General features: G+C 41.3%; 1 protein-coding gene across 2 annotated transcripts; it reads right to left on the reverse strand.

The window, feature by feature from the left end:
• Positions 1-428: 428 nt before the first annotated feature.
• Positions 429-22,124, reverse strand: LOC145356646 (coiled-coil domain-containing protein 137-like). 2 transcript variants are annotated; one of them, XM_080209493.1, is made up of 6 exons: positions 22,033-22,124; positions 19,433-19,560; positions 14,656-14,890; positions 13,408-13,490; positions 6,713-6,792; positions 429-837 (listed from the first exon to the last, which is right to left on the reverse strand). In XM_080209493.1, the coding sequence occupies exons 1-6, from the start codon at positions 22,101-22,103 to the stop codon at positions 625-627; spliced, it is 810 nt and encodes a 269-aa protein (XP_080065619.1). In that variant the 5' UTR covers positions 22,104-22,124; the 3' UTR covers positions 429-624. The 2 variants fall into 2 exon arrangements, with proteins under 2 accessions (XP_080065619.1, XP_080065620.1); XM_080209494.1 differs by lacking the exon at positions 22,033-22,124 and adding an exon at positions 21,294-21,408.
• Between the last annotated feature and the right edge of the window lie 125 nt (positions 22,125-22,249).

A 22,249-nucleotide genomic window follows, 5' to 3' on the forward strand; every position in this document is an offset into this window, starting at 1 on the left:
GCTGGATGGGCAGAATGGCCTCCTTCTGCACTATAGAGGTTCTATGGATTATATCTCATGTTTGGGTGGGATTACAGAACATAAAACATATTTCCTTCAATTCACAATGGTCATTAACTTTTTTCAAAACTTTTATTTGTAAAAAAAAAGAGGCACTTGACCACAATTCTATCCCTGTAAAGATGGCAGCACTGATCTGAGCACTCCAAATGGGGAACTTTACAGGACGCTAAAAAGAACAGATTCAATAAAAAGCCTGGGTTACAGGGAGACTCTGTTTGAGAAACACTTAATAACTGCCAACTTAACAGCATGTTAAGTATACCAGCACATCGAAGACAACTTGGGATCGTCACAATCGGTGCAGTTACTGATTTCTGCGCTGTGCTATTTTGCCAGTAGTAGTCAGGCACGTTGAGTGTTATAGGTATGTTCAGCTCCAAAAACAGATACCTTTATTCATGTACAAATTATAGTCTTTCAAGAGCTTATACTGCATGGTATATATTAATACACATAATTCTCAACAAATAGCCCATCATTAAATAACAGATCAATGGGCATGCAATTCTCCTCACTATTCCTTGTTTGTTGCCTCAAATTGAGACCATTCTGAGGCTGTCTCTATGCAGGATTTTTCAGCTTTTCTGTGATGTTTTTATTTTGGGCCAGAGTTTCTTGTTTCTGTTTCTTCAGCATTCTGTAAGCCTTAATGACCCTCTCCCGCTCCTCCAGCATCATCCTCTGACGAGCCATCGACATGGTGGGCTGCTTACTGCCCTGGGTCTCCTCGTTTCGCTGAATCAGGGCTTTTAGAAGTAACTGTCTCTGGCCAGGCTAGAAAGAATGAACAACAGATTTAACACAAAGCAAAGAAAACATAAAAGCTTTCACAGCTGACAGACGATTAAACATCTAAGTGTAATGGTGTGCATTACAATAGCTGAAATTCTGTAATAAAATTCTGAAATTTAGAAGTTACGATAAGCTGATTTTATCTTTGTCATTAAGATTGCATTTCATATCAATCATAAACTCTAAGGTGGATGTATATTTGTAGCAAGAACTTGGAAATAGAATTAAATCATAAAATGCTGCAGCATGGCAACAAGCCATTTACTCCATTAAATCTGTGCTGGCATTTTGTTCCATCAGTCCCCTCTTTTATTCACTCTCTATACTCCTCTAATGTTCCTATTTTTCAAACTATTTATGCCTTTAAAATAAAATGGAACAGCTTCAATAACAATCTGAGAGAGAGAATTCCATTTTTTAACCAGCATATGAAATTGGTTTCTAGTATCTCCTTATAAGTTTTAACTTCCTAACTGGATATCCCAATACAGAATTTTGGAAATCTTGTAGTCAGAGCCACTGGGCCTTTCATATTTCCTCAAGACACTTGGATGTCAATGATCAGGTCTTGGCAAAGTGTCTACCTTGAGTTTGGTTGACTAATTTAGTACCAGTTCAAAGGGGTGCGAAAGTCCTTGAAGTGGCAACTAATCGACTGCTATAGAAGTTTTAAGAAAGTTTTTATTTATTATTGTCAGAAGTAGGTTTACATTAATATTGTAGTGAAGTTACTGTGAAAATTCCCTAGTTGCCATACTCCGGTGCCTGTTCAGGTACATGGAGGTGGAATTTAGCATGGCCAATGCACCTAACCAGCATGTCTTTCAGATGGTGGGAGGAAACAGGAGCACCCGGAGAAAATTCACACAGACACAGAGAATGTCGAAACTCCACATAAACAGTGAGCCAAGCAGGGAATCAAACCCGGGTCCCTGGCGCTGTGAGGCAGCAGTGCTAATCACTGTGCCACCTTGCCACCCCAAGCACACTGCAATAAATCTCCCCTACCCCCAGCAAACATTTTTTTTCATCCCAGCGTATACTTGGATTATTGAAATGTCCAATAAATATAATGAATTGGCTTTATACTTCATGTAAAAATGTCACCCTCAACTTTGTTCATTATTTGGTGGTTAATGGAACACTCCCAATACTGTGGCTGATCCCTTACTATTTCTGAGTTCAATTTAAAAGGATTTTATTTGGGCCAGATTTAAGTCCTGAATCTATAATATAATCAATACTCACACACACTTGTTATAATTCACCTTATGCTAAAGTTATTTCATAATAAGGGTAATTGAAAACTAGAGGTTAAACAAACAAATAAATCCACCTTCTTCTCAAAGCTATGATCTCTTGTGTTCAGAACTCTCTGCTGGACAAATATTATAATCTTATTTATCCATCATGTGTCAATAACAATCATTAAAATCCTCAGGTTATAAATTCAGCCCAACACAACATGCAGCATTTCAGAGACAGCCATCCACCAAACCTCTGCACAATAAAGTCCAATGATGTGTAGGTTAGGATGATTGGCAATGCTAAATTGCCCCTTAAGTGTACTAAATTAGAGGGATTAGTGGGGTAAATATGTGGAATTATGGGGATAGAGCCTGGGTGGGTTGTTGTTGGTGCCGACTCAATGGGCCGAACGACCTCCTTCTGCATTGTAGGGCTTCTATGATTCTATAATTTTAAAATTCTAATGGAAGACAACTTAGTCGGCGAAAGAAAACAACTGATCTGACTAGATTTATGAAAACTACACCAAGACAATGCTATGTGCATCAACATCTGTGACACGGGTTAGTAATTGATTGGGAAATAGGAGAAACTGGGGATCGTGGGAGTGAACTCAATTGGCATACTGTGACCAGTGGTATTTCCCAACTTTTCAACATAAACATCAGATAAAGGAATAGTGAGCTATATATCCCAAGCTGACAGACAATTAAAGAAAGAGTTACAGTAAATGATATCGATCAGAGGAGAAAGTCAAAAAGGTTGAAGAAAAATTCAGCGAATGGGTAAAACTGTGGTAGGTAAAAGTTCACTGTGAAGGAGTGTGAGCTGATTTAATGTGGGTCCAAGAGAAACAAATCGGAGTAATTTATTCATGGGAAGAGGCACCATGGATGGACAAAAGGATTTGGGTGTCCATGTACACATACCATCACAAGCAAGCACACAGCTGCAAAAAATAATCAGAAATGCTATTTGACTGTTAGCCTTTAAATCCCAAGGATTTAAAAATGAGCAAGTGATGCCTTCATTCGTCAAAGTTTTGGTCAGGTTCCATCAGATGTACTGCAGTCAGCTTTCAGTACTGCATCTCAGAAAGGATATATTGGCCATGGAAGAAATACAGATGCAATGTTCCTCCCTCAGTATCACTCAGATATTGAGTAAGCAATATCACCAGGATGATGCTGGGCTTAAAGGGTTAAATTGGGATGGCCTGTTGCATAAATGTACATTTGATTTGATTTATTGTCACGTGTATTAGGATACAGTGAAAAGTATTGTTTCTTGCATGCTATACAGACAAAACATAGCATTCATAGAGTACATAAGAGAGAAGGAAAGGACAGGGTGCAGAATGTAGTGTTACAGTTACAGGTAGGGTGTAGAGAAACAGCAGTTTAATATAAGGCAATCCATTCAAAAGTCTGACGGCAGCAGGGCAGAAGTTGTTCTTGAGTTGGTTGACATGTGATCTCAGGCTTTTGCATCTTTTTCCCGATAGAAGGAGGTGGAAGACAATATGTCCGGGGTGCGTGGGGTCTTTGATTATGCTGGCTGTTTTCCACAGGCAGAGGGAAGTGTAAGTTTAGAAACTTCAGATGTGATCTAATTGAGATGTTTAAAACAATTAAATGATTTGATAAGGGGGATACAGAGAAGTGGCCTTCTCTGGTGGAGGAATGCAGAACAAATGGGCACAATTGGAAGTTAGAGCTAGGCCATTTGAAATCAAAATCAGGGAGCACTTCGTCTTACAGATTGTAGTGGAAATCGAAATTTCTCTCAGTGGAAATGGGGCCAATTGAAGATTCTAAGAGCAAGTTCAACAAATATTTATTAGTCAAAAATAGTAATATTATCAAAAGTGGGAAAATGGAAGCGAGGTTCAGATCAGCCAAGATCTAATTAAATGGTGGAACAAGCTTGAGGAGCTGATGGCCTGCCCTCTTCTGATTTACAAGCACAACAATTTCCATCGAGAGTTATAACCAGACCAAAAATGAAGGGATGTCATTGTAAAGGATAAATAACAGTGGCCTCATGACAGGTGAAAAGCAAGCATTAGCCAGTTACATCAGCTATGTGATTCAGCTTTTATAATCCACTGAATCTCAAAATTACACATCTTGTTTTCTATCTCTTCTATCACCTTTAACTATCCTTAATATAGACTGGAATAATAGTGCAAAAGGCAGAAAAGGGGAAGAGTTTCTGAAGTGCATTCAGAATGATTCAGGCCAACAAGGAAGGCTGCACTGTTAAGACCTGGTTCTGGAGAATAAAGTGGGTCAAGTGGATCAAGTGTCAGTAGGGCAAACAAGATTGTAAAACAATGGATTGCCTTTAAAGAGGAGATTATTCAGATTCAGCCAAGATACATTCCCATGAGGGCAAAAAGGTAACGCAACAAAAGCCGGACCTCCATCCATGACAAAAGAGAACGTTGAAGCAGAAAAAGGTGCTTATGACGGATGTCAAGTTGGTAATATAAGGAGGAACCCAGCTGAATATAAAAAATCCAGAAAGGACTCTTAAATCGGCCTCGCAGGTGGAGGATGTGGTCAAGAAGGCGTATGGTGTACTGGCCTTCATTAATCGAGGGATTGAGTTTAGGAATCGGGAGGTAATGCTGCAACTTTATAAGACCTTTGTCAGGCCTCACTTGGAGTACTGTGCGCAGTTCTGGTCGCCTCACTATAGGAAAGACATAGAAGCTATTGAAAGGGTACAGAGGAGATTTACAAGGATGTTGCCTGGACTGGGAGGCATGCCTTATGAAGTTAGGTTGAGGGAGCTGGGACTCTTTTCCCTGGAGAGACGAAGGTTGAGAGGCGACCTGATAGAAGTTTATAAAATGTTGAGAGGAATAGATAGGGTGGATTCTCAGAGGCTATTTCCCCGGGTTGAAATGGTCGCTACGAGAGGACACAGATTTAAGGTGCGGGGAGGCAAGTACAGAAGTGATGTTAGGGGTAAGTTTTTCACTCAGAGGGTGGTGAGTGAATGGAATCGGCTGCCGTCAGTGGTGGTGGAGGCGAACTCACTGGGGTCTTTTAAAAGACTTCTGGATGAGTATATGGGATTTATTGGGATTGGGGGTTATAGATAGGTCTATGGATTGGTAGGTGTTGATGTGATCGGCGCAACTCGTGGGCCGAAGGGCCTGTTTGTGCTGTAGTGTTCTATGTTCTATGTAAAGGAGATGAAAAATGGAATAAGAAAGGCAAAGAAAGATACAAGAAGAGACTGACAGTCAACATGTAAAAGAGTCTTCTCTAGGCATATGAATAGTTAGAGGAGAAATTAGGCCAATCAGGGGGGACAAAAAGAGACTCTGTGCATGGGGGCAGAGGGCATGGCTGAGGTACTAAAAGAAAACTTTACAGCCATTTTTATCAAGCAAGAAAATGCTGCCAAAATCAGTGGAAGAGGAGGTCATTGAGATACTGGATGGGCTGGAAACTGATAAGAGATATTAGAAAGGCTCGACTTAAAAACAAAAAGTAAATAAGACACCAGAAGTATATGCATCCAAAGCTGCTGGGAGAAGAGTAGAAATTACCTGAGTAATTGATGCAATCTTCAAATCCTCCTCAGGCGTGGACATGGCACCAGAGGACTGGAGAATTGCAAATTTTCACCTTGTTCAAAGAAGGGTGCAAGGATAAACCCAGCAACTGAGACCAGGCAGTTTTTCACCTCGGTGATGGGAAAGCTCTTGTCCCAGAATTCTTGATCTGGGACAAAATTAACAGTCACTTTGGTATGGCTAAGAAGGCAAATTAAGGTAGAGTTCTTAAAGGTAAATTGCATTTAATTCACCTGATGAGGTAACAGAGAGGATTGGTGAGCATATGATCGATATGGTATACAAGGACTTCCAAAAAATGTTTGATAAGGTGTCACATAATGAACTTGCCAGCAAAATTAAAGTCCATGGAATAGAAGTGGCAGCATGGATATGCAGTTTGTTGGATGACAAGAAATAAAGAGTAGGGCTGCAAAATGGCACAGTGGTTAGCACTGCTGCCTCATAGTGCCAGGGTCTTGGGTTCAATTTCAGGCTTGTGGAGTTTGCACTTTCTCCTCATGTCTGCATGGTTTTCCTCCCACAGTCCAAAGACTTGCGGGTTAGGTTGATTGTTCATGCTAAATTGACCCTATTGTCAGGGGGATTAGCAGGATAAATGTATGGGGTTACGGGAATAGGGCCTGGGTTGGACTGTGTTTGGTACAGGCTCAATGGGCCAAATGGCCTCTGTACTGTACTGTAGAGATTCTAATGGTGAACGGTTGTTTTTGGGATTGGAGGAAGGTATACAGATAGTGAGATTCCCCAATGATCAATATCAGGAATACTGCTTTATTTGATGTACATTTATGACCTGGACTTGGCATTACAAGGCACAATTTCAAAATCCACGTATGACACAAAACTTGGGAAACATTGGTAACTGTGAGGAGGACAGTGATAGGACTTCTAAAGGACACAAACGTCACTATCCCACCAAACTAAACACCCTCACCTACAAACATACCATAAAATATCACCTATTGAAGCAATCTGGTTTGATATTTTTTGATGCTTCATAAACTAAGCACTTACCTGATCAGTTTCTTGGCTTTTCCTGGGTTTAGCCGTGAGGGTAGGGGGCTGCATGACCACTTCTCCAAATCTCACAGTATCTGCAAAATAAGATCAACCTGATTCTGAAAATAACGAAACATAACTTTGACCATCAAATATCCCATCTGAAAATTTGTCTATGCAAATGCTGTTACACAAATTTGAACTGTAAACTGGTATTTTGGTCCGAACTCCATTAGCCCGTTGTATTTCATTGCCTTTCGGATAGTCACAAAAGGCACACTTTTTAAAACTGAGCTTCAATGCTCCCCCAGTATCCTAAGGAGGGTGAACAGCCAGGTGAACTTCCACTTTACGTTCTCAAGCTAGGAGAACTCAATGGCAGAGCTCTGTATTTGCAAGCCAAAATCTTCAGAGGGTGCAGTTTTACTTAGGTCAAGTACTCCACCTAGTGTCCTCATTAAAAACTGACGGTAAAAGTAAAGTATTTATTAGTCACATTCACAACCATATCACATTGAAGTTACTGTGAAAATCCCCTAGCCACCACACGCTGGCACCTGTTCAGGTACACTGAGGGAGAATTTAGCATGGCCAATTCATCTAACCTGCACGTCTTTGGACTTTGGGAGGAAACCTGAGGACCCAGAGGAGAATGTGCAAATTCCATCCAGACAGTGACACATACCAGAAATCAAACCCAGGTCCCTTTGCATGAGGCAGCAGTGCTAACCACTGTGTCATCATGCCGCACAGAAGCGATGTTGTCTCAATGTAAGCTTGGCCTCAGAACGGGGGGCCAATGGAGCAATGTATGAGCTGAGGATTTCTTTCTTCATGGTAGAAGACGCAGAAAGCATTCCAGGAGAAATGGAGAAACATTGGTCCAGTGAAAATGAAGAAATGAAGAAAATGAAGAATGATATTAGTAATGAAGTAGTACTGGAAAAATTAATGGGAATAAAAGTCTGGATCTGGTGCGTTAAAGTAGGTAGCTACAGAGTTGGTGGGTGCACTGGTTATAATCTTCAAGAATTCCCTAAATTCCAGAACAGCACCCATGGATTGGAATGTCACAAATATAACCCTGTTAGCTGTTACAAAGCAAGAGTTTATGGTTATGTTTTAAACTGTCACCTTTAACTTAAAGTAAAATTGAGTAATTTGAAGAGAGTTGTGACCTCCAAAGAGATCTGCCTAGAGACAAGCCCAAGTGACCTCACTGTCATGGAAACAGAGGCACAGATCAAAATATATTGAAAGTATCATGTAGGTTTTAACAACTGGACACAAAGGAGAAGGCAGCTGGTCATGCTGTGCACAGATTCTCAAGAGTCAGTCAGACAGAGATATGGGGAGAAAGCCAAGAACAGGTGCTGCTATGTCAAGCAGCAGAAAAGGAATGTTTTTGGGATAGCCACCATGCAAAATGTTGGCATTGACAGAATCCCTGTTTAGGAGGACAAGGTTTGTGGAGATTTAAAGACCAAGGAGTCGACATGGGGCGAGTTGGTGCTGGAAACACTCAATTATGCCTAGAAGATCGAGTGAAGTGGCTTTGTTTAAGAGTAGTGGGAGATTCACCGTGATAGGGCAGGGACAAGAGATCCTATTAAAGTTGGGAGGAGTTTAGGAATTTATATGCAAGTCTACATACAAGAACACAGAAATTAGTGTGTTCATTCAGCCCCTGGAGCCTGTTCTGTCAATTGATAAGGTCACGATCGATCTGATACGTCCTGTTTAGCTCCTATAACCTTTGATTCGCTTGTCAATCAAGAATCTATCTAACTAGCCTTAAAAATATTCAATGACCCTGTCTTCCAATGCTTTCTAGGGAAGAGAATTCCACAGACTTACAAAGCTCTAAGAAAATATTTCTCCCCATCTTCACTGGGACACCACTTATTTTTAAACATGTCCCCTAGTTTAGTACATATGTGGATGTCATAAAGACTGGCCAGGTGATCAACTGTGAGGCAGAGTGTCTTGGGCTACAATAAGATATTGATGGAATGGTCAAATGGGCAGATAAGCGGCAGATGGAATTTAACCCTGAAAAGTGTGAGGTAATACACTTTGAAGGAGTAATTTGGCAAGGAAGTACTCTATGAGTGACATGACATTAGGAAATTCTGTGGACCAAAGGGATCTTGATATGTTTGTCCACAGAACACTGAAAGTTTGTTAGTAGGGTGGTGAAAAAGGCATATGGGACACTTGCCTTTCTCAATCGAGGCACAGATTACAAAAGCAGGGAAGTCATGTTGGAGCTGTATAGAACTTTGGTGAGGCCACAGCTAGAGTAGTGTGTGCAGTTCTGGTCACCACATTATAGGAAGGACATGTTTGCACTGGAGGGGGTGCAGGACATTCACCAGGATGATGCCTGGGATGGAATATTTAAGTTATGAAGAGAGGTTGGATTGGCTTGGGCTGTTTTCATTGGAGCAGAGAAGACTGAGGGGCAACATGATCAAGGTTTACAAGATTGAAGGGCGTGGACAGGGTGGATTTGGAGCAGCTGTTATCCTTAGTTGAAGGGTCAGTCACGAGGGGACATAGGTTCAAGGTGATGGGCAGGAGGTTTAAGGGGAATGTGAGGAAAAACTTTTTTTTATCCAGAGGGTGGTGACAGTCTGGAATGCGCTGCCTAGGAAAGTAATAGAAATGGGCTGCTTTCAGGTCTTTTAAAAAGTACCTGGATGAGCACTTGGCATGCCATAACATTCAGGGCTATGGACCAAGTGCTAGCAAATGGGATTAGATAGAAGGTCAGGTGTTTCTAATGTGTTGAGGCAGACTTGGTGGGCTGAAGGGCCTCTTCTGCACTGTATAATTCTATGATTCCTACCTCTCCAGTGAGGGGAAATATCCTCACAGCACCCAACCCACAGGATCACATGTTTTAACAAGATTACACCTCATTCTTCTGAACTCCAATGGATACAGGCCCAACCTCTCCTCATAATCTAGATAACCCCTTCATCCTAAAAATCAATCAAGAGAATGTTCTCTGAACTACTGCGAATGTAGTATAATATATAAATGCGGCATGAGGATTTTGTTGCACTGAGTACTTTTTCTGTAGTCTGTATTACTTGCCTATTAAATAATTTAGTCAATGTTGATTTTTCCAGGAAGAAGTCATAAAATGTGAGACCTTTTCATGCGTTTCTTTTCGTTGGCAAATTTGTTGTTTTTTTATATATAAAAGTCATCAGTCTTTATGGGATCATAACATCATAACAGGAATCTATAAGCCACTTACCCAACATCACTAGGAGGGAAAATGCAGACTCTTATCAGGATAAAAGGATATTTAGGAAATTACAATATGACTGTGCAGATTTATAAAAGGGAAACAGTGTTTGACAAACTTGCACATTTTTGAGGATCTAATTAATAGGACAAATAAGGACGAATAAATGTAGTGTACAAGAATTTTCAACAAAAATATTCAATAGTGTTTCACAGGAAGTTTTACACAAAATTAGAATTAATAACTTCAGAACACAGGGAAATGAGAAACAGAAGCCTGTTGAGCTTACTCTGCCTTCAACACGATCCCAACTAATCTTGGGTTTTAACTCCTCTCCATTCATCACACCCCTTGATTCCTAGAGACCAAAACTCTGTTTAACTCAACTTTAAATATATTTAATAATGACATAACCGTAATCTTTCAGGCTAGAGAATTCCAAAGATTTGATAACATTTTGAGTGGAGAGATTTCTGATCCCAGTTCTAAATGACTGACCCCGTCCCTAAAACCGTACCACCTTGTTCTAGGTTTCCCCAGCTAGGGGAAACCGTGTCTCCCCTGACAAGCCCCTGTATGATGTTAAATATTTCAATGACTTCACCTCTCATTCTTCTAAGCCTCAGAATAAAAGTCCAATTTATTCATGGTCATCACAGAACAACCTTCTCATCCAAGGGACCAGTTTAGCAAATCTTTGCTGTACAGCTCCATTGCAACTGTCGACTTCCTTAAATATAGAATCCATAACTGCACATTGTATTCCAGGTGTGGTCTCACCAGAGCTCTGTACAATTGTAGCATGAATTATTTATTGCTGTACTCCAATCCCCAAGCTATAAAGGTCAACATGCCATTTGCTTTTCTAATTGGTTGTCATACCTGTATGATAACTTCTTGTGTTCCTTGTATAAGTACACCCAAGTTTCTTTCAGCATCAACATTTATAAGGTTTACATTTATAAAATATTCTGCTTTTCTATAGCAATGTGAATAAACTGACACCTGCCACTTTGTTGCCCACTCACTTATTAGCACAGATTGAGAATTGGTTAACGGACAGAAAGCAGAATATGAATAAATAAGTAAATTGGGACTATGCTCATTGGAACTGAGAAGAATGAGGGGGAGATCTTATAGAAAGATAAAATTATGAAGGGAATAGGTAAGATAGAAGCTGGAAAATTGTTTCCACTGGCGGATAAAACTAGGACTGGGGGCATGGCCTCAAAATAAAGGGGAGCAGATTTAGGACCGAGTTGAGGAGGAACTTCTTCACCTAAAGGGTTGTGAATCTGTGGAATTCCTTGCCCAGTGAAGCAGTTGAGGTTACCTCATTGAACGTTTTCAAGGCAAGGATAGGTAAGTTTTTGAACAGTGAAGGAATTAAGGGTTATGGTGAATGGGTGAGTAAGTGGAGCTGAATCCGTGAAAAGATCAGCCATGAATGGTGGAGCAGGCTCGAGGGGCCAGGTGGCCTACTCTAGCTCCTAGTTCCTATGTTCTTATGCTGAATGGGTCACCTTCTTGTTAGCAACAAGCATTAGAATTTGGGCCTCAGCTAATTACAAACTATTAATGACTTGCACCAGAAGACCTAGTGTAATGTATTCAAAACTGCTGATGATACAAAGTCAGATGGACAGGTGAGGAAGACAGAAAAGGATTTAGACGGGTTGAGCGAGCGAGCAAGATTGTAGCAAGTGGAAAATATGGAGTCATGTGAAGTTATCCACATTGGGATGGAAAATAGAAAAGCAAACCATTGTTAAATGGAGAGAGACTGGGAAATGTTGGTGATCTGGGTGTCTTTGTACACCAAGTTACAGAAAGTTAAAGGCAAGCAATTGGGAAAGCAAGTGCTTTGTTAGTTTTTATTATGAAGACACTGGAGACAAGTCTCCACACATGTAGCATCATGAGTCTCTTTACTCAAAAGCATGTCGTGAGCAAAATGCAAGTCCTAGATGTGATTCACACAGAAAGAAATACTGATCTCTACCCAACATAAACCCAAACTAATGACTAATGTGACATCATTGTCTCACATTTATTTCTATTCCATTGAGCGTATGAAGAGAGAGCAAAAGCATAGCTCAATGCTGTACTAAATAATGGCACAAATGAACCTTACAGTAGCCCAGTATGCCAGCTGGGGTACTTATCCAAAAGCATGAAATCACAAAGCAACACTGGAAGTCATTTTTGGATATCAATGGAAAGGATTAGGAAAGGAGATAAATGGGAAGCAACCCCCCCCCCTCCCCCATAACTCTGAATTAGATTAAAGCTCAATTAAAGGGTAACTTGATAGTAGTACTAAAAACAAAATCTTCAAGTTTTGGTTTATCTTTTGCATATTTCTCTATAAACCTTCCATTTCAGAAGTCTAAGTAGCACTGAGAAGTGCTGGTGCCACCACCAGGACCAGTCTTGTAAAAACAAGCAAAAGCACATCCTAGTTAAATTGAGCAGTGTACAAAGGAAAACAAGCAGAAGCTTACAGAGCTCTGCAGAGCTGTCCTACAAATTAGCACTTTCAAGAAAGTGTGTTTAGGTTTTAGTTTTGACAAATGATATTGAAGAGCACTACGCACCAATCAAATAAAGAGAGGTCAATCTCGACATCTAGTGGGGTATGCATCTCCAGCGGGAATGGAATAGAGGGCAGGCTCATCCCAATACCATTTTCATTGTGACTTGCTGGATGTCCCTTTGAGATTCATGCTTATGATATGTCCACAAAAAAGCAAATCTTTGTTCTGGGAAAGCACTTCAAGAGATGGTTTTTTTTATGCGCTGTTAGTTAGGCATGAAAGAGAGAAGAGAGGCATCGACCTTCTCCACTTGTATAAGGATTCCAAAAAACTACATTCCTTATCAATTATCATTGCTTTTGCTTCACAACATCTTAAAAGTAAGGGTAGTGAGCCACTGAAACTGGTGTTAACTTCATGGAGATTTCCCAAATGTAGCGATCATCAACTTTTAAGGTATCTGCCCTATGCTTAATGCTTTTGCTATTGAAACAGAAGTATTTCTTTATCACCTCAGAAAGTATTCATAGAAAAGCTCTATAAGGGCAGCATGGTGGCACAGTGGTTAGCAATGCTGCCTCATAGTGCCAGGAGCCAGGCTCACTTCCCATCTTGGGTCACTACCTGTGCAGTCTGCATGCTCTCCCCAAGTCTGCACAGGTTTCCTCTGAGTGATCTGGTTTCCTCCCAGTCTGAAAGACATGCTGGTTAGATGTGATAAATTCTCCCTCAGCATACCTGGACAGGCACCGGAGTGTGGCGACCATGGGGTTGCAGGAACTTCATTGCAGTGTTAATATAAACCTATTGGTGTCATTAATAAATAAACTTTAAAAACTTTAATAAACTGTTTCCCACCAGAACGCAGAACTGGTACGCACTGCACCACCACACCTCTGGCTGTAGGAACTTACCTGTAAACATTTCTTTCTCTAGTTTCATCTCCTTTCTTTCAGTTTTCTTTCTAATAAACTTTTCCAATCGCTTCCTGGCAAATCTATTTGATACAAACCAAGGTTAACTGACAATTCACAACAATAAAAATATTTTAAAACATCTAAATCCCTCTCATCACACAATGCTGGTTTAGTATCCAGAAAAATCTGTGATTACCATTTCACTCATTTTTCTTTAAACAATAGGGAATTCTATATTCTGGTTTGGTGTTTGGAGAGCAACACTACCATAGATCAAACGCTTCGGCCTGAAAGCGTTTGCACCAATGCATCCTGGACATATTATTAGGACAGGCCTCACAATGAATGCAGAGGGTTCGACATGTGGTTCTTTCACTCAGAGACCTTGGATATTAAGCCAGTGCAGACCAACTGAATGTCAGCTGGACTATTCTTAAGCGTGAACAATATCAAAAAACATTCACTGCCTGTAATGAGAAAGCACCTGCAGTCTCTCTCCAGTTATTTCCACTTTGAACAGCCTTGTGTGAATAGCTGAGGAAACCCCCTGTAAATGACATGGATACACATGAAGCTGACCTTAAGTCATGTCACTGGAATCATAGAATTCTACAGTGCAGGAGGAGGTCATTCAGCCCATCAAGAGTGCACAGACCACAATCCCACCCAGGCCCTATCCCCACAACCCCATGCATTTACCCACTGCTAACCACTGTGCCACCATGCTGCCCTTCAGGGAAGTTCTTTGTAACAAGCCTATGGTAGAACTGGAGTGAAGGGGCAGGGAAAGAACTCTGTCCCATTATATTCTGCGAGGACAGTGCTAAAGCATGGTTCATAACCAATAATAATCGAGGCTGACCTGCAATTAGATGCTCGAAACGTCTGACAGGATAATAAATTTCTAAATATTGGAGATTTTCTTTTAAGATTATTTAAGGTAGACAATTGTAAAATGAAATGTTATCATACAAGTAACATGCATTCCATACAGGCTGCAGCTCCTAAGTAAACTGATTCTCTATTTGTGTTAAGAATTGTGACCGATATGCAAGCAATAACGTATACTTATTAATCACAATGACTTTATCAGATTCCCATCTCAAAGACAGGTTCCCTTCCCTTTTCTTCCAACCTGTTATTTTCAGCATAAAGCAAAGAGGAAAAATGTTGTAATTGCAGGTATCTATCAGCAATGTCAAGCTCCACATAAAATATACCATATATACAGATAACGGAACATACTCTTTCTTTTTCTCTGATTTCGATTTGACATTGCTTGCCTTTTCTTCCTTCTCATCATCCAACTCAGGATGTCGGGCCACTTGATTTTTGGTCATGAACAGTACATGCTGTGTTTCCTTCTCCATGCGATCAATGTAGGCTCTTTTGGGCTCGTGTTTCCGCCTCTTAAACTTTGGAACTGGTATGTCTCTGTAGGGATCTGCAGCCTTTGAAGGAGGCTTCTTCACTGGCTTTTCTGGGTGTTTAAAGAAAAATTAATTGTATGACTTTTTACGCTGTTACAGATCATCCACTCGAAGGTTGAGTTTGTATATGCTCTACACAAGACTGAGCTATTTTGGTCTAAAGGCAGAAAGAGACCCGAGGATGTGGATGAGAAAAAACAATAGGAAATAAATGACAACCTTTGGTTAAGCACATTCAACCAGAGTTGTGGTACAGTGGCAAGCACTGCTGCCTCTCAGCGCCAGGAATCTGGGTTCGATTCCCAGCTTGGGTCACTGTCTGTGCGGAGTCTGCACATTCTCCATGTGTCTGCGTGGGTTTCCTCCAGTTTCTTTCCACAGTCCAAAAGATGTGCTGGTTAGGTGCATTGGCCATGCTAAATTCTCCCTCAGTGTACCTGGAATGTGGCTACCAGGGGAGTTTCACAGTAATTACATAGCAGTGTTAATATAAGACTATTTATGACTAATAATTAAACTTTAACTTTAATGATTATTATCCAAAAGCACACAAAGCACTTGTAAACATTGGAAATTAGCTGTTAAGTCTGCCGTACAAACAAAAGGGATAGGAAAGCACCATCTGCTAAGGACCATCTGCTTCACCACACCAGCCCACCCAGATTTGTAGCTATGTACACCATTGATGCCCACTCCTAGGGGAAGCAGAAACATATGGTGAATAGCCTAAGGAGACATCCTGTTTTGACTCACCCAGGAGAATGGATGTTTGAGCAAGACAGCAGAGGATTGCTGGCACTTGTGGAATTATACTCTAATAAAACCCTTCAGCACAAAAAGGAGAAAATTAGCCAAAAAGAAAAGCTGACAATTGGAAAACCAGCCAAGGCCAGAAAACACATCCATGGCTAAATTACCAAATTTAAATATAATGTGGTGCCTGAGCCAACAAGTAGGTTGCTTGGGTGCAACACAATACAGTAAGAGAGTCCAGGTCAGAAGACAAACTTGAAAATAAAGTGCTGTCATTTATGCTTCATCCTATTAAGTAAAAAGACTAATTGCAGAATTTTTTTTTCTCATCCAAAATTATACTCAGTGTAAAATATAAATGGGAAGCTGCTAAAAATTAGTATGCATTTCTGTTTCAAGTCACACAAAATGTAAAGATTTTAAATCTTATTTACAGGACAAGGGCATCACTGCCTAGTAAGAAATCTCACAACACCAGGTTAAAGTCCAACAGGTTTATTTGACAGCACAAGCTTTCGGAGTGTCATTCCTTCTTCAGTAAGGAGCTGTGTTCATAAACAGGGCATATATAGACACAAACTCAAGGTAATGGTAATTATCGATGACATTTGAAAGCTCCAGAGAAGATGTCATAGCTTCTTCACTCCAGGGATGCAATGTCATCGATGAAGACGAACATCTCACCAAGGCCATTCCCAGACCCTCACTTCTTGCCTTCAAACAACAGCACAACCTCAAACAGACCACTGTCTGCAGCAAACTACCCAGCTTTCAGGAGAACAGTGACCATGACACCACACAATCCTGCCACAGCAACCTCTGTAATTTGTGCCAGATCATCAATAATGGATGCCATCATCTCATGTGAGAACACCATCCATCAGATACATAGTACATATTCTTGTGACTCAGCCAACATTGTCTACCTGATATGCTGCAGGAAAGGATGTCCCGAGGCATGGTACATTGGGGAGACCATGCAGACACTACGACAATGGATGAATGAACACTGCTCGACTCACCAGGCAGGAATGTTCTCTTTCTGTTGGGGAACACTTCAGCAGTCAGTCTCTGATCTTTGGGTAAGCATTCTTCAAGGCAGCCTTCACATCACATGACAATGCAGAATCGCTGAGCAGAGACTGATAGCCGAGTTCCGCACAGGAGGACGGCCTCAATCGGGATCTTGGGTTCATGTCACACTATCTGTAGCCCGACTTGCCTGGGCTTGCAAAATCTCACTAACTGTCCTGGCTGGAGACAATCTCTCTGCCCTGTGCTTAACCTTCTCTCCACTCACAATGCCTGTACCTTTAAGACTCGATTACCTGTAAAGACTTTCATTCCAACCGTTATCTTGTAAATTAAGTTTGTGTATGCCCTGTTTGTGAACACGGCTCCTCAGTCACTTGAAGGAGTGACACTCCAAAAGCTTGTGCTACCAAATAAACCGATTGGACTTTAACCTGATGTTGTGAGACTTCTTACTTTGCTTGTCCCAGTCCAACGCCAGCCTCTCAACATCATGTCACTGCCTAGCCGGCATTCACTGCCCATCCCTAATTAACCCTGAGAAGGCTGTGGTGACTGTCTTGATGAAGGAGGAAAACCCTGAATCACATAGGGACATATTGAACTTTTAAATAAGAACCGTGGTTTTAAAAATAAACATACAAGCCAAAGATAGTGGAGGATGTAAATCCAGTCACTGGCTGAACTGCTGATGAATGATACTAAGAGAGAGGCAATGGCATCATACCCTGTTTCCAGACCAGGAAACATCAAAAGTACAAAAATCCAGACAAAAACTACCATCTCCTGTGGAGATAATTGGAGCTGATTATCATCTCAGGAGGAATATTTTGCTTCAATGCGAGAAGTCTAACAGTTAAGGCAGATGAACTTAGAGCTTGGATTAGTACTAGGAACTACGATATTGTTGCCATTAAAGATTTGGTTAAGGGAAGTACAGGATTGGCAGTTTAACATTCCAGGATACAGATGTTTCAGGCAGGATAGAAGGGGATGTAAAAGGGGTGGGGGACTTGCTTTACTGGTTAAGAAGAATATCACTCCTATACTACGGGAGGACACCTCAGAGGGCTCATACACGAGGCAATATGGGTAGAGCTCAGGAATAGGAACGTGTAGTCACAATGTTGGGGGTTTACTATAGGCCACCCAACTGCCAGCAGGAGATGGAGGAACAGATACATAAGCAGATTTTGGCAAGGAGTAAAAGTAACAGGGTTGTGGTGGGAGATTTTAATTTCCCCAATATTGACTGGGACTTATTTAGAGCAAGGGGTGTAGATGGGGCAGAGTTTGTGAAGAGCATCCAGGAGAGCTTCATGAAACAGTATGTAGGTAGTCCAACAAGGGAAGGGGCCATACTAGACCTGATATTGGGGAATGAGCCCAGCCAGGTGTTTCAGTAGGGGAACAGTGATCACAAATCAATAAGCTTGAAGGTACTGATGGATAAAGATAAGTGTAATCCTCAAGTTAAGGTGCTAAATTGGGGGAAGGCTAATCACCACAACATTAGGCAGGAACTAAAGAATGTAGATTGGGGGCAGATGTTTGAAGGCAAGTCAACATCCGGCACGTGGAAGGCTTTCAAGCGTAAGTTGATAGGGATTCAGGACCGGCATATTCCTGTAAAGATGAAGGATAAGTATGGCAAGTTTTGGGAACCTTTGATGACGAGAGATATTGTGAGCCTAGCCAAAGAGAAAAAGGAAGCATTTGTCAAAGCTAGGAGGCTGGGACCACACAAAGCAAGTGTGGAATACAAGTAGAAAGAAACTTAAGCAAAGAGTAAGAAGGGCTAAAAGGAGTCATGAAAAAGTACTGGCCAGCAGGATTACGGAAAATCCCAAGGCTTTTTATACATATATGAAGAGCAAGAGGGTAGCCAAGGAGAGGGTCGACCCACTCAAGATCAAGGAAGGGAATCTATGAGTGGAGCCACAGGAAATGGGCATGGTATTAAATGAGTACTTTGCATCAGTATTCACCAAAGAGAAGGACTTGGTGGATGATGAGTCTGGAAAAGGATGTGTAGATAGTTTGAGTCATGTTGAAGTCAAAAAGGTGGTCGTATTGGGGTTCTTGAGAAACATTAAGGTAGACAAGTCCCCAGGGCCTGATGGGATATACCCCAGAATACTGAGAAAGGCAAGGGAGGAAATTGCTGGGGCCTTGAGAGAAATTTTAGTATCCTCACTGACTACAGGGGAGGTCACAGTAAGAAGTCTCACAACACCAGGTTAAAGTCCAACAGATTTATTTGGTAGTAAACACCACTAGCTTTCGAAGCACTGCTCCTTCGTCAGGTGAGTGAGGAGTTCTCCTTGCTGACAAGGTTGGTACATGACCTCAGACTTTTGTATCTTTTTCCTGACAGGAAAACCAACTCAAGAACAGCTTCTTCCCTGCTGCCATCAGACTTTTGAATGGACCTACCTTGCACTAAGTTGATCTTTCTCTACACCCAACTTTAACTGTAACACTATACCCTGTACTGTCTTCCTTCCTTCTCGGTATGCTTTGTCTGTGTAACGCGCAAGAAACTTTTCACTGTATAATAATACATGTAACAATAATAAATCAAAAACAAATCAAAAATCCTATCCACATTGGTTACTGGTTTTCTGCTCCATGGATGGGATTTGTCCTATTTTCTTGGACAAACCACTCACTATAAGCAGAATGTACCATGTCAAATCTCTACAAGTCCTACAGGTTCTATAATAAATATGCGACCCATGCTCAGGGTAACTAATGTCAGGTGAGTGGTAAGTTTTAAAGGAATGATGACAAGTTGACCACTTTACCAGGCTTTTTCTTCTGCTTATTCATTTTCTTCATCATTTTGTCCCTACTCCTCATTATCTCACGGACTTTGTATGGAATTTCCTGTTCGTCAATATTTTTGGGCTTCATGTTGCATTTCTTCGGTTCACTGTAGAGTTAAAAGTGCATTATTGTCAAATAATCTTTGATTTAAATTATATTACTACACTTACAAACAAGGCTGACAGATACACAAAGATCTCGATTCTTTTCCTGCCCAGTTTCCACACGCTCAGTATTGTATTCACCCAGATCTCAAAAATGGACAGCATTAAAAGTGAACGTCAAACTTGTTGAGAACTTCAATTAATCGCTCCATCTTTTCTGCAAACTCCCTCAACGACTCAAAATTTTTAACCACAACCATATGGAAGAAGCACGTTGACCATTGTGTATTATCACAAGCGCTTACTAATATTCCTCCTGTTTGTTATGAATTGTGTCTTTGTCTATTAGAAGAAGTTAACCACTACCTCTTTGTGGTACTTATGAGATCTGGGATCATGTTTTATGAATTTAAAGTTGAATGATTATAGGACTCCTCATTCTTCCATGTTAACAACCTGTGCATTCCCCTTACAAAATGCAATGCAGAGGGAAAACTAACATTAAAAACCTCCTAACGTTTGGAGACTCGTTGCTGCAGAATTAAAGTAATGCAAATGCAGCTGGACTGTAGATGTAGAGCTTTCTTTCTCTACTTACAAATGCATTTGAGTAGAAAAGTTAACTAGTCTCAGTCCATTTTATAGGAAGATACACAAATGTAACATCTTTCAAAATGAATAGAAGGCAACCTGTTAATGAAAAAAAGCCATTTGGCAATGTTAGAATGTTTGAACAGAAATATTTCCCTAAAAAAGCTAAAAACACAATGTATTTATAGCCTTAGGTGTTATGATGGATTTACAATATACTATGTTCCCACTTAGTAATAAAACAGATAACCATAACACCGTTCAATGCATATTCTGCTTCCTCTTGTCAACAGTACAAGCACCAGTACAACAGTACATGTTCCATGACTATCATTGGTGGAATTGCAAATCCACGAGTTTGGATTTCATTTCCTTGCCCTCATTTTGAATGCCAATTCTTCACTGGTAACTCTTGCTTTCGAACATTTTTGGCTAACCTTTTCACCCAGAGGGTGGTGGAAATCTTGAACTCACTGCCCAAAAGGGTAGTGGATGCAAAGACCCCCTGAACATTTATGGAGTATTTAGATGTGTTTTTGTGATGTCAAGACACACAAGGCTATGGGCCAAGTACTCTTTTGATTAAACAAATCTCTAAAAGAGCAAGCACCCCAACTTTCAAACCTTACAAATAAAATCACAAGGGCACCCATAATTCATTCCCCGCACCTTCAAATCAACAAAAGGCCTTGTTGGTTAAGAATAAACACCACGATTAATTAGTGCAGAGTTAACTGGCCTGATAGCAACAGCCCCTAACTCGCAGTGCATACCAGCTGTTTGTTATGGTTCTTAGTTGTTTGTGCTATTGTATTAAAAATGGCATGCTTATTGTTGATACTGTTACATTAGGTGTTATCTCTATAATTTATTACTGCGAGATAGTATTGTATTCAGCTTTATAATTTGAAAGTATAATGCATTCTATATTTATAAACTGATAAATAAAAGATTGACACTGACAGCCCCAGGGCAGCACAAAAAAAGCCTTGTCTTAGGGGCTTCAGGACATCCCCAAATGCTTAAAAGCAAATTACTGTGGATGCTATAATCTGAAACCAAGAGAGAAAATGCTGGAAAATCTCAGCAGGTCTGGCAGTATTGTAAGGAGAGAAAAGAGCTGACATTTTGAGCCCAGACAAACCTTTGTCAAAGATGCTGTTACAGATGCTATGATGTGGCGATGCCGGCGTTAGACTGGGGTAAACATAGTAAGAAGTCTCACAACACCAGGTTAAAGTCCAACAGGTTTATTTGGTAGCACAGGCTTTCAGAGCGCTGCTTTGTTTGGGGGGTGGGGGGCAGGGGGCGGGGGGAGGTAGCATGGAGAAACAAGCAGTGTGTGCCCTATATTCCCAGTTAGTGCAGACAACAAAGGACATTAGCTGGCTGGGAGAGCACTGTGAAGGCTCGAATCACAGTATCTCTACAGTTCAGGAGACCATTCAATCCATCAAGCCAGAACAATCCCACAGTTACCCTGCTAGCCTCCCTGACACTAAGGGATAATTTTCCACAAGCTAATGCACCTAACCTGCACATTCTCCTCATGGGTTCCCTCTGGGTACTTTAGTTTCCTCCCACAGTCCAAAGATGTATGGGTTAGGTTGATTGGCTATGCTAAAATTGCCCCTTAATGTCCTGAGATGCGTAGGTTAGAGAGATTAGCAAGTAAGTGTGTAGTGATGTGGCGATAGGGCCTGGCTGGGATTGTGGTCGGTGCAGAATCAATGGGCCAAACGGCCTCTTTATGCACCGTAGGGATTCTATGATTTTACACTGACAGTGACCTAAGCCGGGAATCGAACCTAGGTCCCTGGCGGTAATGAGGCAACAGTATGAGTCCGGGGCCAGCTCCTTCCCTTCCCTCCCAGATCCCCCACCTTTTCCGCCGCTCGATCCGCCGCCCGGGGGCTCTCTGATCCACATCCTCTCTTTTCCGCCGCTTCGCCATCGCCCGCACAAGTCGACCCGCCGCGCCGCGCCACAATTGGTCGGCCCACAGCCACGTGCCCCGATTGGTCGGCCCGAAACCACGTGCTACGTCTCCCGCAGTTACGCGCCAGGCCCGCCGCTCCCTGGATTGCCCGGCTCGAAACC

This window comes from Carcharhinus amblyrhynchos, chromosome 21, assembly GCF_965287045.1.
Source record: "Carcharhinus amblyrhynchos chromosome 21, sCarAmb.v2.hapA, whole genome shotgun sequence".
Classification (NCBI taxonomy): Eukaryota; Metazoa; Chordata; class Chondrichthyes; order Carcharhiniformes; family Carcharhinidae; genus Carcharhinus; species Carcharhinus amblyrhynchos.